General features: G+C 33.2%; 2 protein-coding genes across 4 annotated transcripts in view; one reads left to right on the forward strand and one right to left on the reverse strand.

Annotated features, from left to right (window-relative positions):
- Positions 1-2440: 2440 nt before the first annotated feature.
- Positions 2441-5406, forward strand: LOC105136241 (heat shock protein 90-2). The gene is made up of 3 exons (XM_011041498.1): positions 2441-2654; positions 3161-3302; positions 3383-5406. Exons 1-3 carry the CDS (start codon positions 2532-2534, stop codon positions 5215-5217), a joined length of 2100 nt encoding a protein of 699 aa, XP_011039800.1. The 5' UTR covers positions 2441-2531; the 3' UTR covers positions 5218-5406.
- Positions 5407-7717: 2311 nt separating this feature from the next.
- EMB2758 (Tetratricopeptide repeat (TPR)-like superfamily protein) overlaps positions 7718-14991 on the reverse strand; it is a 17970-nt gene continuing 10696 nt past the window's right edge. Inside the window, exons 2-4 of one of the 3 annotated variants that reach the window (XM_011041500.1) lie at positions 11022-11151; positions 10857-10902; positions 7718-10331 (exon numbers count right to left, since the gene is read on the reverse strand). In XM_011041500.1, the coding sequence (XP_011039802.1) occupies positions 7874-10331; positions 10857-10870 (2472 nt within the window). In that variant the 5' untranslated portion in view covers positions 10871-10902; positions 11022-11151 and the 3' untranslated portion in view covers positions 7718-7873. Of the gene's footprint in view, positions 10332-10856; positions 10912-11021; positions 11154-14991 lie in introns of those variants that run through there. The other 2 variants (XM_011041499.1, XM_011041501.1) reach the window with 2 other exon arrangements.

Below are 14991 nucleotides of genomic sequence, written 5' to 3' on the forward strand. Positions count from 1 at the left end.
GTGGCAGAAATGGGACTGAATTGGGCTTTGGTTAGATTTATATGGGCCCTTTGGAAATAGCCCAGTTAGTAATATTTAAATCGAAGTTATGACCTGCTGAGTGCTGAGGATGGGGGGGTCCCTGTAAAAAAACAGTCTCGTTTCAAAAACAAAAAAACAAATTAAAGCAACATTTATTTTATATATAAAAAATATTCAAAATAAATTTTAATTAGATTATAAATTAACTCATCAAATTGACAGGATTATGCCGATAAATTTTTATCTTATTTAATTTAACATCTCATCAAGGTGGAATCAAGAGTACGAAGCTTATTTGTCGCTATTTGCATGGCTAAATTACTACCATGCCCTTGTGGACAGTAATTATCACGCTTTCAACGAGGAGCATTTTCATCTTGTATGAGTTAGTTATACAATAAAATTATCACACTGTCCTTTAACTATACCACAAGTTATGCGTGTTAACTTACATTTTTCCGGGACAATATTATTTATTTTTAAACTTATTTATTAATTTAGCTTCTTCTTTTTTAATTCTATTGTCAATTTAAGTTTTCTTACTTATTTACACACAATCAAGGTGTGTGTGAAATTTTGTTTTTAAAGGGTATTTAGAAGTATTGCTGCTTTTTAAATTTTTTTATTTATAAATATATTAAAATAATATTTTTTTTATATTTTAAAAATAATTTTTCATATCAATATATTAAAATGATATGAAAATATATTAATTTAAAATAAAAAAATAATTTTTTTAAAAAATTTTAAAATATAAAAAGAAACAAGATATTAATCAGAGCAATAAAAAATAACTCAAGTGCAACAATGTCTCTAGTAAATGCTATCTAATAAGGAAAAGAAAATGCTTTCAATAAAACCCTAAATCCTAGAGAAAAAAAAAAAAAAGAAGAAGAAGAAAAGTTCAAATCTTAGCAGGGTTCGTTACAAGCATCATATTCTTTGCTTGTTCATGGCGAGTCTCGCTTTTTATCTAGTTGTTTCTAGAAGCCATATCCTTTGCTTGTTCGTGAAAAAAAAAAAAAAGATTTCAACTTTTCGATGGTAGGTAGGAGTCTTGATAATAGTCTGTCTTATATATATATATATTTATCATATTCTCAAATCAATTGGTTCAGTCCATTTACAAATTTTTATTTATTTATTTAAAAATACAATTATATATTGAATTTCTTTTTTACAAAAAAAAATAATACAGCTCATAACGTGCCATTAATCTAGTGCGTGTAGTGTGTGTACATGTATATATTATTTATGAACTTTGGTTGAATAGGTAAAAAGTTACTTATGGTAATTATAATTATTTTTGGTTTGATTTAGTTTATATTAAAAAATAATTAAATTAATATTTTTTAAATAAAATTGGTTAAATTTAGTTTGATTTTGGTTTGATTTTTTAAAATAAAAACTAGTTTAAATTGGTTTATTTTAAGTTCAGTTTGAGGTTTTTAATTTTAAATTTATAAAATTAAAATTAAATTGAACGAGTCAGTTTTTTTAAAATTTTAATTAATTTTTTTAATTGTTAAATGTTTTTAAGTTATTTTTTAAAAGTTTTCTTAATTTAATTTTTTTTTATGATTGTTTACTCACTCTTAGTTTTAAGCACGACAACGTTATGATATAAATAACTCTTGCGTTTTCAACCCTATATGTGTTGGTGGCAGTGGCACGTGGGTGACGTTCAAGAGCGTGCGCAATATATATATATATACTCACACTTAAAATTAATTCTAGATTATTGATATAGCATTATTGTTCGTGCTCCCAGTATCTCTCAAATCAATCTATCATGACCAAGCCAAGAATTTGGGCTCCTAATTATTATCAAAATCCATCCTAATTAATCCAAATAAGGAAAAGAAAATGCCAAAATCTCATGTCGTTAGACTTCTAGAAACAATAGCCGCGGAACCCAATCAAAACCCAGAAAGCAATACCAGCCATCGACTTACAAACCTCCTCGTGATTTTTCTTTATTACTGGGAAATAAAAAAGAAGACAATTTTGTAAATCTCACTCCCTGTACTTTTGAGTGTATTTCACTTCAATCCCTATTTTTAAACTGCTAGTGAAATCCAACACTTTTTTTTTAATATCTCTTTCGTATTTCTCTTATCTTTGGTTATAAAAGCTCCTAATACAAATAACCCAATCTCTTAAAATTGAGGAATATAATCTGGGCAATAGTGGGAATTGAAGAAGATGAAGGATGTAAATGCTACAATGAATAAGGAAAGGTATCTAAGGAAATCAAGGGTGCAAATCGAATTTCTATAAAACTATAGTAACCAAAGCGCACTCTTAATTTCCCCTGGCTATTATAATAAGGAGATATCCAGGATTAAGGAAAAAAAGATCAGGGGTGGGGCCAAGCAATAGAAGGATCTAGAAACCCTAGCAATATATAAACACTCCTTAACCCCTACGCTCGCAGCCTCACTCTCTGATCCCCAGTCCCTTTCTCTCTTGTTTGCTCTCTGAAGTAATTTAGGTTCTTATTAAGAGCGATGGCGGATGTGGAGACGTTTGCTTTCCAAGCCGAGATCAACCAGCTCTTGAGCTTGATCATCAATACTTTCTACAGCAACAAGGAGATCTTTCTCCGTGAACTTATCAGCAATGCCTCTGATGTACGTTATATCTTCCCTTTCTCTGTATCCCTTGTTAACTACGCTGTATTTGTTTTGTCAATATTAAGATTCTCTGTTTGTTTGTTGTTGATGATGCTGATTTGTTCTTACGGTTCAAGAGATTTTTTATATTGTTGATGATTTTGTTTGTTTGCTGTTGGTGATTCTGATCTTTTTAGGGTTTAAGAGATTCTAGCATATTGTTGATGATTGATTAGTTAATAATGTTATGTGTTGGGCTAGAACAGTGGGTTATTGTAGATGCTGGAAGGAAGGGATTGATGTGGTCGTGGGAATGTGTTTTAATTGGTATTGGGCTTTGGTGGTGTGTGATGGCTTGTTTGACATATCGGGATTTTGGAGGTGGTTAAATGAGTTGACGATAAATATTGCTTTTATGAAAGTAGTTTATAGTTTTGAGACGTGGAAACTTGTTTGATTGTAGATCAGGGATTGATTGTGAATGGGTTTTTGATTGATTGGATTATATGGTGATTTGATTTCAGGCATTGGACAAAATTAGGTTTGAGAGCTTGACAGACAAGAGCAAGCTCGATGCTCAGCCTGAGCTTTTCATCCACATTGTTCCTGACAAGACCAGCAACACATTGACCATCATTGATAGTGGTGTCGGCATGACCAAGGCTGGTGAGTGGTTTTTCCTATAAAATTGTTTGTGTCGTGTTATTGATTGCTTGCTTTGCTAATGTTGATTTTTCTGTTCACAGATTTGGTTAACAATCTTGGTACCATTGCCCGGTCTGGAACCAAAGAGTTCATGGAGGCATTAGCTGCTGGAGCTGATGTGAGCATGATAGGACAATTTGGTGTTGGTTTCTACTCAGCATATTTGGTTGCAGAGAAGGTGATTGTGACCTCAAAGCACAATGATGATGAGCAGTATGTGTGGGAGTCTCAAGCTGGAGGGTCTTTCACTGTCACCAGAGACACCTCTGGGGAGCCCCTTGGCAGGGGTACAAAGATCGTTCTCTATCTTAAGGAGGACCAGCTTGAGTATCTTGAGGAGCGCCGCCTAAAGGATTTGGTCAAGAAGCACTCTGAGTTCATCAGCTACCCAATCTCCCTCTGGATTGAGAAGACTACTGAGAAGGAGATTTCTGATGACGAGGATGAAGAAGAAAAAAAGGACGAGGAGGGAAAGGTAGAGGATGTTGATGAAGAGAAGGAGAAGGAAGAGAAGAAAAAGAAGAAGATCAAGGAGGTGTCTCATGAGTGGTCTTTGGTGAACAAGCAGAAACCCATCTGGATGAGGAAGCCTGATGAGATTACCAAGGAGGAGTATGCTGCTTTCTACAAGAGCCTTACCAATGACTGGGAGGAGCACTTGGCTGTCAAGCACTTTTCAGTTGAGGGGCAGCTTGAGTTCAAGGCCATCCTCTTTGTTCCCAAGAGAGCTCCTTTTGATCTCTTTGACACAAAGAAGAAGCCCAACAATATCAAGCTCTATGTCCGTCGTGTGTTCATCATGGACAACTGTGAGGATTTGATTCCCGAGTACCTTAGCTTTGTCAAGGGTATTGTGGATTCGGAGGATCTTCCTCTCAACATCTCCAGAGAAATGTTGCAGCAAAACAAGATCCTCAAAGTCATCCGCAAGAACTTGGTGAAGAAATGCCTGGAGCTCTTCTTTGAGATTGCTGAAAACAAGGAAGATTACAACAAGTTTTACGAGGCCTTCTCTAAGAACCTCAAGCTTGGCATCCATGAGGATTCGCAAAACAAGTCAAAGCTTGCTGAGTTGCTCAGATATCACTCTACTAAGAGTGGTGACGAGCTGACTAGCTTGAAAGATTATGTGACAAGGATGAAGGAGGGCCAGAGTGACATTTACTACATCACTGGTGAGAGCAAGAAGGCTGTTGAGAACTCTCCGTTCCTTGAGAAGTTGAAGAAGAAGGGCTATGAAGTTCTCTACATGGTTGACGCTATTGATGAGTATGCGGTTGGCCAACTCAAGGAATTTGAGGGCAAGAAGCTTGTCTCTGCAACCAAGGAGGGCTTGAAGCTTGATGAGACAGAGGATGAGAAGCAAAAGCAGGAAGAATTGAAGCAGAAGTTTGAGGGTCTCTGCAAGGTTATCAAGGATGTGCTGGGAGACAAGGTTGAGAAGGTTGTGGTGTCTGACCGTGTGGTTGATTCTCCTTGCTGTTTGGTGACCGGTGAGTATGGCTGGACTGCCAACATGGAGAGAATCATGAGGGCTCAAGCCTTGAGAGACAACAGCATGGCTGGGTACATGTCGAGCAAGAAGACCATGGAGATCAACCCCGAGAACCCCATCATGGAGGAGCTCAGGAAAAGAGCTGATGCTGACAAGAACGACAAGTCTGTGAAGGACCTTGTTCTCCTTCTCTTCGAGACTGCACTTCTGACCTCTGGTTTCAGTCTAGATGAGCCCAACACCTTTGGCAACAGAATCCACAGGATGTTGAAGCTGGGCTTGAGCATCGACGAGGATGCTGTTGAAGCTGATGCCGAAATGCCCCCATTGGAAGAGGCCGATGCTGACGCTGAGGGCAGCAAGATGGAGGAAGTCGATTAAGAAAGAGGGCATAAATTAGCTTTTAATGTTTCTCTCGATAGTTTTATTTTTAATGTTTGTGGTACTCTAGTTATATTTTTCTCCCTGCCTCCTCCCGAGGGGGTTTTGGATAATTTTGGGAGCTTGCTTTGAAGCTATGTTTTTCGGCATTTTATTAAAGGTTTTTTATGCAGTGAGGATCGAAAGAATAGTGTTGTGACGTGCATCGCTGAGTTTGTGTTTGTTGGACCAGAGTGAGTCCTTAGCTCGGATAAGAAGTCTCAGTTTTCCTATTAAATTGATTTGATTTAAAACTCAAGACGCCACCACCATGGGCGTCTCTGCTTTTCATGTCCAAGATTTTCGAATGGCAGCAATGGTAAATGAACAGAAACCTTGTCTTCTGGTTAAGTGCAAAACAGATCCATTTATTAACGAGTGTTCTTCCTCTCATAGAAAGTACAGAGAGAGAATTCTAAAATTTGAAATGCCTCAAATATATATTTTGAATTCCGAAAACGTCTCTTCAACTTGTTATGCTCTCTCGCTCTCTTTATCCTTAAGAAGCCTGGAAAAGCAAGAAAGCCAAAAAAGAAAAATCCACCAGACAAGATTCCTCCACCCCGACCACCGCCAAGGTGGGAGTCGAGGCCCTCCATCATCGGTTCGTTCTGGAGTTTAATAAACCAGTAGGGGTCATCTCAACCAACACATCTTATGGACGAGCAACAACAAAACAGGGTGTCAAGAGGAGGAAGTGTAGATACGGGCATGGAAATCTGGGGCCTTTTTTTTTTAATTTATTAAAATAATAAAGAATAATAATAATAATGAATGAAAATGAAATTAAAAAAAAAATTAATCTGATAAATTATCTTAAATAAAATAAATAATAAAAATCAAATTTAATATATTAAAAAAATTAAAAATAATAAAATTAAAAAAAATTATAATTTCATAAATTATTTTCAAGAAAATAAATAACATAAAAAAGAATAAGAACTAAATTTGACAAATAAAAAATTTTAATTAAAAAATAACTAGAGAAAAACAAATATTAATCATAAAAAAAAGAATTAAAGTTGATATAAAAATCAAATTTTAAGGAATAAAATTGAAAAAAAAAATTTAAGACAAAATATATAACAATAAAAAAAATTTAAAGATCAAATTTAATATAATCAGTAAATAATATGATATTTCTAAATTTTTCATAACTTTTAAAAAATATTTTTTGTCCAAAATAAAAAAATATTTTTCTCAAAACAAAACTATTTTTTTTATTGAAAAGTTTTTTTTTTGACTAAATTTTTTAACAATAAACGAATATAAAAAATCTAAAAAATAATATTTAAGAAATCATTTTCCATAAAAACAAATGAGCTATCAAACTCTCTCGTTTCTGGAGCATTTCAGCAACAAAAAAACCCTTATTGAAATGAATGTTCAGCATCTCTGCGCATGTACTGCATACCATTTGTATTCGGATGGTTTCTCTAACATCTACATTTCCACTTATGTATTACAATACCAGATTATGCATTCTTCTAAACCAATAACCTAAACAAACTTGAAAATGAACAAGTCAACCGAGTCTTTCTATGCCAAGTCTTTGGCATGGTTACCTTGCAATACCTTTCTCCTCGTGCCTTAGAAAGCTATTATAGGACCATTTCCTGCTTGCTTAATTTGGCCCTTGCATTGATCCCCTGTCTTCACTGCATGCAAAATATTACAAACCGCCCATAACCAATCTAATAACCTGATAAATCAGCCCGAATTTTCCATCATCATGATCATGTTCAAGGGCAGAAGCTGCTTGCAAAAATGAGAACTGTCAGGACTCTTGGGGGGTAAACTTGATCCAAAACATTAATGAGAAGAAGCATCAGGGATCTTGGAGGATATAATTGATCCATTGCAATGGAACATCAACAAACCAATGCATGCCCCACTCAGCCGAAGCTTGACAACACTATTTATTCAGTCGCCCCATAAGTTGAGTGCGAGGGCCAGATAACACTAAAGTGTGAAATTTTCAAGATAGGATAAAGCTCCAAGCTGAATATCAAAAAAGAAAAGGATAGCCAAGCAGAAACTAGGGGCGGAGGAGGAATGGGGATCCATAACTATTACATATTGTTGATTCATGCTGTGTGTTTAAGCTAACAATTCAACAAATAACTCAATACTGTACAGCGCTCAGTAGCTAAGCATCATTCTCAGATATATATATTTGCTGTATTGTACTACTGGACACGGGGCACCATTTTTTGGCCACCTTGGCTGGACATGGATGTGATGGTTAAAGGGGCGGGTTCCTTGGCTGCAGAAGAGAAATAGGGTATGACGTAATGCACTCTCACCGTTCCAAATAGACATACTCAGTTTAAAGGTTCAAGCCGAAGAGAACAAGCAAAAGCCCAACACGTTATTTAAAAGGTCTTGAAGCTACCAAGACATGTAACTTCATGGAGGAGTTGAAGGCAGTTTGAACTACTGACCATGGTATTCTTTAAGCAAGGAAAAAGGTGTATGATCACATAATTAAATAAAACTTCTGTACACGGCATTTGATTTTCATCAGTACAGCAGAGCTTAACGAAATTTTCCTTGGCACCAGGGAACATAGATATTCATCAAGGTTCTTTTAACAAATATTCAATCGTGATTCATGTTACCAATAGTCCCCACAAGAGCAGGTTCCTCCATTGAAGTGATGGAACCGGCTGGAATCCCTCACAATAATTTCCCTCTCAGTAATTATAGATATAAATTTCGTTACAGTGTGGCAATCACCACAGACCCTCAAGTTCTTGAAGATCCGAATAGGAGTTTTAGGAGAGGTGCTAATAATTCCATAAGCGATAGCCAGCCTCTCACTATGGCCCATGAGGATGTGCTCCTTCTCATCCTCTTCAACATCTTGCAACACAAAGCAAAAATCTGGAACATAACCAATGGTCTTTATTTTTGAAGTCAAATCCCTCAACTCCCTGTATATCTCCTCACATTTTGGATGACTTTGGTTGCCAGTGTAGAAGATGTCGACCTTGTTTTTCAATATGATTGAGCTCCATCCAGGATTCTTCCTCAATCCCCTATCTCTAGCTAGTGATCTCACATCATCCACTCCTTCCCATTTCCCAAAGTTTGCATAAATATTTGATAGCAAAACATAGTAGCCAACGTTCTCTGAATCAACTTCAAACAAACGTTCAGAAGCATGTTTACCCAGCTCAATGTTTCCATGTATTCTGCAAGCATTGAGAAGGGCACCCCATGCAGAAGCATCAGGCTGAATTGGCATTTTTAATACAAAATTGAATGCCATTTCCAATTCCCCAGCTCTACCAAATAAATCTACCATGCAACCATAGTGCTTCAAACTAGGCTTAATTCCGTACTCTTCCTCCATCATGTTAAAGCACCTCTGAGCATCACTGACCAAACCTGAATGACTACAAGCTGACAATAGCGATACAAATGTTATATGATCTGGCTTCACTCTCTCAGCTCTCATCTCTCTAAAAAGCTCAAGAGCTTTCTCACCATCCCCGTGAACTCCATAACATGATATCATAGCATTCCAAGGGACTGAATTTTTTCTAGGTACTTGGTAGAATAATGATATTGCATCATCTAATTTTCCACATTTACCGTACATGTCGATGAGGCACGTGCCAACAAAGACATCTGAGTAGAGACAATTTTTAATAACTTGTCCATGAATTCTCATTCCTTGCTGCAAGGCTCCCACATGAGAATAGGCTGGTAGAATGCTTACCCATGTCCCTTGATTTGGGATTATCTCTTCGTGTTCTTCCATCAAAAGATATACTTCAATTGCCTCACTTGCAAGGCCATTTTGAGCATAACCAGTGATCAAAGTATTCCAAGAAACCACATCTTTAATGGGGAGTCCTCCAAAAACTGCACGCGCATAATCTAAATTGCCAATTTTGGCATACATATCCACAATCGCATTCCCAATGATAATATATTTCATGAACCAACCTTTCCTCATTACAAATCCATGAACAGACCTGCTATTTTGATGATCATTTAGTTGAGCAACAATGGAAGCTACACTGACTAGAGTCAACAAATCAGGTTGAACTCTAGCTTCTTGCATCTTATGAAAGAATAAATGAGCAGAAACTGGATTGTTGTTTTGCTCATATGCAGCAATTATCGAGTTCCATGATACAATATCTCTTACCACCATCTGACCAAAAACTTTCTGCGCATGCTCCAAGCTACCAAATTTGGCATACATGTTAATCAAAGCATTAGACACAAACAGTTCAAATTCCAATCCATGCTTTATAACATACAAATGAATTAACTTGCCACTAAAAATATCACCCACTTGTGCACAAACAGGAAGAACACTGGCAACAGTAATAGCATCCATTTTTACCCCTTCCAATCTCATCTCATCTGCGATATCCAATGCCTCTGCAGCATTCCCATTCTGACAATAACCAGAAATCATTGCATTCCATGAACCTCTATCACGAGCTGGCATATCATCAAACAATTTTCTTGCATCCCCCACAAGCCCAAATCGCGAATACATATGTACCAAGGAAGCAGCTACAAATACATCCCATTCAAAACCCAACTTTAAAACCAAGCAATGTATCTTTTTCCCATCTAGCAGATCTCCACAAGCTTTAACCACAGGAGGAAAAGTGTAAAAATCAGGTCGAAGACCAGAGGTTGAAAAGAACTTGTTGAAACAACCCAAGGCTTCACGGAAACGACCATGGCTAACATAAGCAAATGCCATAGAATTCCAGGTATAAACATCTTTATTTGGTAGGTGGTGAAAAGTCCACCAAGCTAAAGAAACATCACCATGCTGAGAATACAAATTTACAATCTTTGAGGAAAGGAAGTTGTCTTTAAATCTCCCTGACACCACAACAAGTGTATGAGCACATTTAACCTGCTGCAACTTTGTGCAGGAATTGAATAGAGCATTGAAATCAATCCCTTTCGTCTCATTTTCAAGATCATCTGATGTAACTTGCAAGTAATCTGTGACGGTTGCTGTATGTAATGTTCTATGGGATTGAAACAATGAGAAAAGTTTGGAAAAATGCCTTCTTTTGCAGTTTGGCACCAATCTGAGACACCAAAAGATGCAAGAAATAAGTATTTCATTAAAATCTCACATGATCAACCACCCACCAAATCATTAACAAATTTTGCTCACAACCAAAACAGATGACAAGAAACTAACAGCACAATAAAAGAGACGCTTTAAGAGATAGACCTTCGAGAAATTAAAATGATAATAATCACCACCCACTAGACCATTAACAAATGCTTAACCATCCAGAACCAGAAGAAATCAATTGTAGAAATCCTTTAATAAGACCCATTAAAGGAAATCCTTCAGATCGCAATAAACTAATAGCACAATTTAACAAGACTCTTTAAAGGACAAAGATCAATTTTAACATATAAAGTTCAATTTTTCTGCTTTAAAGTACCAATCTTTGCTGGTGTTTTGGGTTACTTGGTTTGTGGGTATTTAACGGTATCAAACTCAAATTCATAAACCTCTTAGGAAAAGCAACCTCACAATCACACACGGATTTTTGGCTATAGAAAAAGAAGGAAGTCTCATTGCTTTATGTTTTGCTTACCTTGAGCCTTTCATGAGCTTCTTTCATTTCATTCTGTATTCCCTACCTGATAACACTAAAGCCATTAAGAATTACTAGACATGCAAGGGGGAGAACTTTTATCACTAAATTATAAATGAGAAATCAAAATCATAACTTTTTGTCGCAAAAAGAAGAATTACTCACCTTGAATGAGGGGGCTTAGTGCAGGGGTTTTTGGTTTTCCTTGTGGGGTTTAAGATCGTATTGTACAAGCACAGAGGTCGACATGTCGTTTTGGTATGGTCTCTAGTTACCACTCAACGCAAGAACTGTGCTATTTTTAATTATAGTTTGTAATTGCGGTCAGCCATTCGGTTCTGCATTTTTCATTCTCTGATTCCAACTCTCGTCCACAGCTTCAAAAAATAAAAACAAGAACAGTAAGAATCACAATCAAGAATCGAAACGACGACGTGAGTGAGTTGCTAGAGTTGATCCATTTTTACCTATCTCAACTAATTTTATAAATTTTAAAGTTAATAATTATATAAATTTTTAATAATTATTATATTAATAACCAGAATCCTTAAATTAAAATCACAAATTTTTTTTTTTTTTTTAATTCCAGACTCTTACTGGATTAAGTGAACGAAAGAGCAGTTAGGGAGTCCTTTTATCAATCAGGGATCCGTTGATTTGGAATATTAAAAAGTGACTTAATTACGTGGCAGATGCTTAGACGTTGATTTGGATAGAATTGAGAGGTGGGAATTTTTTTATAGGAAAATTAAGATTATAAAGTTGGTGGAGAGAGGGCTGCTTGTTTTAAAAATGTGTTTAATTTAAAAAATATCTATTTGATTTTTTAAGTGTTTTTTATTGTAATTTATTAATATTAAAAATAAAAAAATATTTTAAAAAAATTCCTTCAATCACAATGGCATGTGATGCTTGGATGATAAAAAAAACAGGGAAGACGTACTACTTGTGATCTTTTTACGCTTTGCTGCAGAAAAAATAATCCTCTTAATTGGTAAGGAAATAAGCCTTTTTAGAGCACGTAATATCTATTTATCAAGGTGATTATTTCCCTTTCAGATTGATAAAAAATTGAAATCAGTTTAAATTAATGGCTTTCAATTTAGTTTAATTTTTTAAAATAAAAATTTGACTAAATTGATTTAATTTAATTTTTTTAATTTGATTCAGATTTTATTTGTTAGCTTGGTTTTTTAGTTTGACTTGGTTTTTTTATTTGACTTGGTTTTTTTTTTATTTTTTCAGTTTTGGTTCGGTTTGTCTTTTTAATTTTAGGTTTATAAAACCGAAATCAAATCAAATTAATTGGTTTTTTTAAAATTTTAATTAATATAATAAATTTTTCAACAGTTTGGTTTTTTTAGTTATTTTTTTTTATTTTCTTAGTTTAATTAGTTTTATAGTTTTTTTACTCACCCCTATTATTTACTTTAAGTTATTTTTTTTATCATGAAATTAATTTTTTTAAATTAAAATTCTCTCATGCTTTTAAATTAATATTTTTATTTTTTTTATTTGTCATTTTATAATTGTTTAGTGATATCTTTGTCTTTTCATCATGCTTTTATATGGTAAAATAACTTTGCTACCTTTAAAAAAAACTTTAACTATAATCAAGGGTCTTTTGAGACATTTTATTTTTTTGATATACAATAGAATTATATATTTGATCTTGGGGTTAAAAAATCAATTCATTGACACATTGGTGGATATCTTTTCATATCATTATTTTTTATTTTTTATTATTGGTTTGGTGAAGTGTAATGATGTAATTTATTATTTAATTATTATTTTTTAAAATGAAAACACTACTAGCATGTGAGAGGCGCCGCACATTATGGGCGGTGCTTTCTAGCAATATGATTCCGCCTTATTTTTCTTTTTTTTTTTTGTTGTATCCTCTTCTTTGATGGATAACATATGTCTTTTGAAAATGGTTGGTTTATCGTCAATGATTTTTTTTATTTCTCTCTCGTACTCTCAAAACCCCTCATTGTTATTAGTGCTTCAGAATCTATAATTTTAATTTTGGTTTTGTTTTTTTATTAAAGTTTTATTTATTTTCAATTTAATCATTCAATTCTAACACACACACACACATATACTAGAATTGTGATCAATTATAAATTTTTAATTATGTTTCTACCACAAGCACATTGATACACAGTTTAACAATAGATTGGCACTATATCCAAATCATTAGAATTATTTCTAGAGTTACAAAAGGTGTGTGTGTGTATTTATATAATGTTTTTCAATTCAATCCTTTTATTTTTGATTTCTTATTTCTTTCCTTGGTCTTTTTATCAAAGTTTTTATAGTTTTTAATTTTATCCTTTAAACCAAGTTTACAATTTTGTTTCCAAGAATCATAATATTAATTTTAGTTTGGTCCTTCTTTTATTTATTATTTGTTTTCTTTGTCTTTTTGCTGAAATTTTTATGGTTTTTAATTTTATATTTCAAATCAAATTTGTAGTTTTTGTTACAACAATACAAATAATGATAATTATAGTAGTTGTCATAATAATAGTAATAGTAATAGTAATAATGATAATGATATTAACAATATTACAAGTACTATTACTAATAATGATAATAATGTTAATTATAGTGATAATAATAATAATCTGTTATAGTAATAATAGTAGTAATAATAGTAATAGTGATAATAATTGTAGTATTAATGATATTTTTGTATGATAATAATAGTGGCAATAATAGTAGTAATTGATTAGTACTTAAAAATGTATTTTTATCATGATTTTATGTCATCATTTTGTACTTGAAGTATCAATAACTATTTAACTAGAATATGTTTTATAATAACATATCTAATAAATATAAGATATCTTTAATTTATGATAAATTCATCTTAAATTCAGGCCTATCACATAAATGAAAGAATTAATTGATGAGTTTGACTATTGAAATTGAGAAGATAAAAAGAGGGTAAAGTTTAGAAAAGAGATGATGGTCCCTTCCAAATTGAAACATTGTTTAGTCATTGGGTCATATTTAGAGTTGTAGATCTTGGATTTTAGTTTGCTTTATATTGTTAGAAAACTAAGAAATTTGCCTAAAACATTCATGATTATCCAAAACTCAATTTTATCATCTAGAAGTCAAATTTTAGCACAAAAAAAAAGTCTGAATCTGTCCTGCAGCTAAAATACTGTTTAGTGTTCAACTCATATCTTGAGTTCTAGAAATCGAAATGACCTCAATTTTTTTAGTTGGAAAGCTGAAATAATTTTCTAGAACGTTCATGAACACGGTTTGTTTAAATTCTGATGTTAGCAATAATGTTTTGTTTAGATAAGAAGAAAAGGATTGTTACGAAGTCAAGATGTGACCATTTACTCAACAATTAGTCAACAAATCAATAGTTCCAAATTTTAACATATAAAATGAGACATTTACCATGCATTTAGGTATCTTAGTTTTCAGATTAAGATCATGTTCTTTTTCTTTATATTTTTGTAATATTTAAGTTTTGCTTTCATTAATCTTTTTGTTTATGCTTTTCATTTTCTTTCCTTTACTTAGTTAACTTATATCTTATTTATGTTCTTATCTTATTTATTTATGTTTATCTTTTTCATTATGTTTAGTTAAGTTTATTATGTCAAGGTGAAAAAGTTACACTAATAGTATAAGAATAAGTATAGTATAAACTCAACATGGATCTTAATGTTTGACACTAATATGTTTTGTATTTGTTATCTTATTTACTTTTAATAATTTTCTTGTCAAATGGTTAATATATATTTATGTTGTATAACTCTTGGTACAACAAATACTTAGCACTTTCATAGCCCAACTATATGGTATAACCAACACGTGTACTATGAAAAGAACTTGATTTGTTGTTAACATAAGTCATTGTCATAACCTAATTCTGGGTTATTCCCTAAAATCCACTTTTTTAAAAAATAAAAATCAAAAAATAAAATAAAGGCTAGAAATGTGGGGAAAACTGATCTAGAAAGACTAGGTAAAAATAAAGCTGCAATTTTGGGAGGAATTTCAAGGCCTAATTGTACCCTATTATGCCCAAAAATAGAAAAATACAAATTCAAAGGTCAAATTAAATGATTATTGGACAAATTTGCATAAAAATTAAGTCCAATAA

This window comes from Populus euphratica, unplaced genomic scaffold (genome assembly GCF_000495115.2).
Source record: "Populus euphratica unplaced genomic scaffold, PopEup_1.0 scaffold52.1, whole genome shotgun sequence".
NCBI classification, from domain to species: Eukaryota; Viridiplantae; Streptophyta; class Magnoliopsida; order Malpighiales; family Salicaceae; genus Populus; species Populus euphratica.

Bases quoted from the DNA above. Each gene is read 5' to 3' on its own strand.
- LOC105136241 (XM_011041498.1), top strand. From the start codon at position 2,532: ATGGCGGATGTGGAGACGTTTGCTTTCCAAGCCGAGATCAACCAGCTC. The intron at 2,655-3,160 runs GTACGTTATATC...ATTTGATTTCAG, and splicing joins TTATCAGCAATGCCTCTGAT to GCATTGGACAAAATTAGGTT. The intron at 3,303-3,382 runs GTGAGTGGTTTT...TTCTGTTCACAG, and splicing joins TGTCGGCATGACCAAGGCTG to ATTTGGTTAACAATCTTGGT.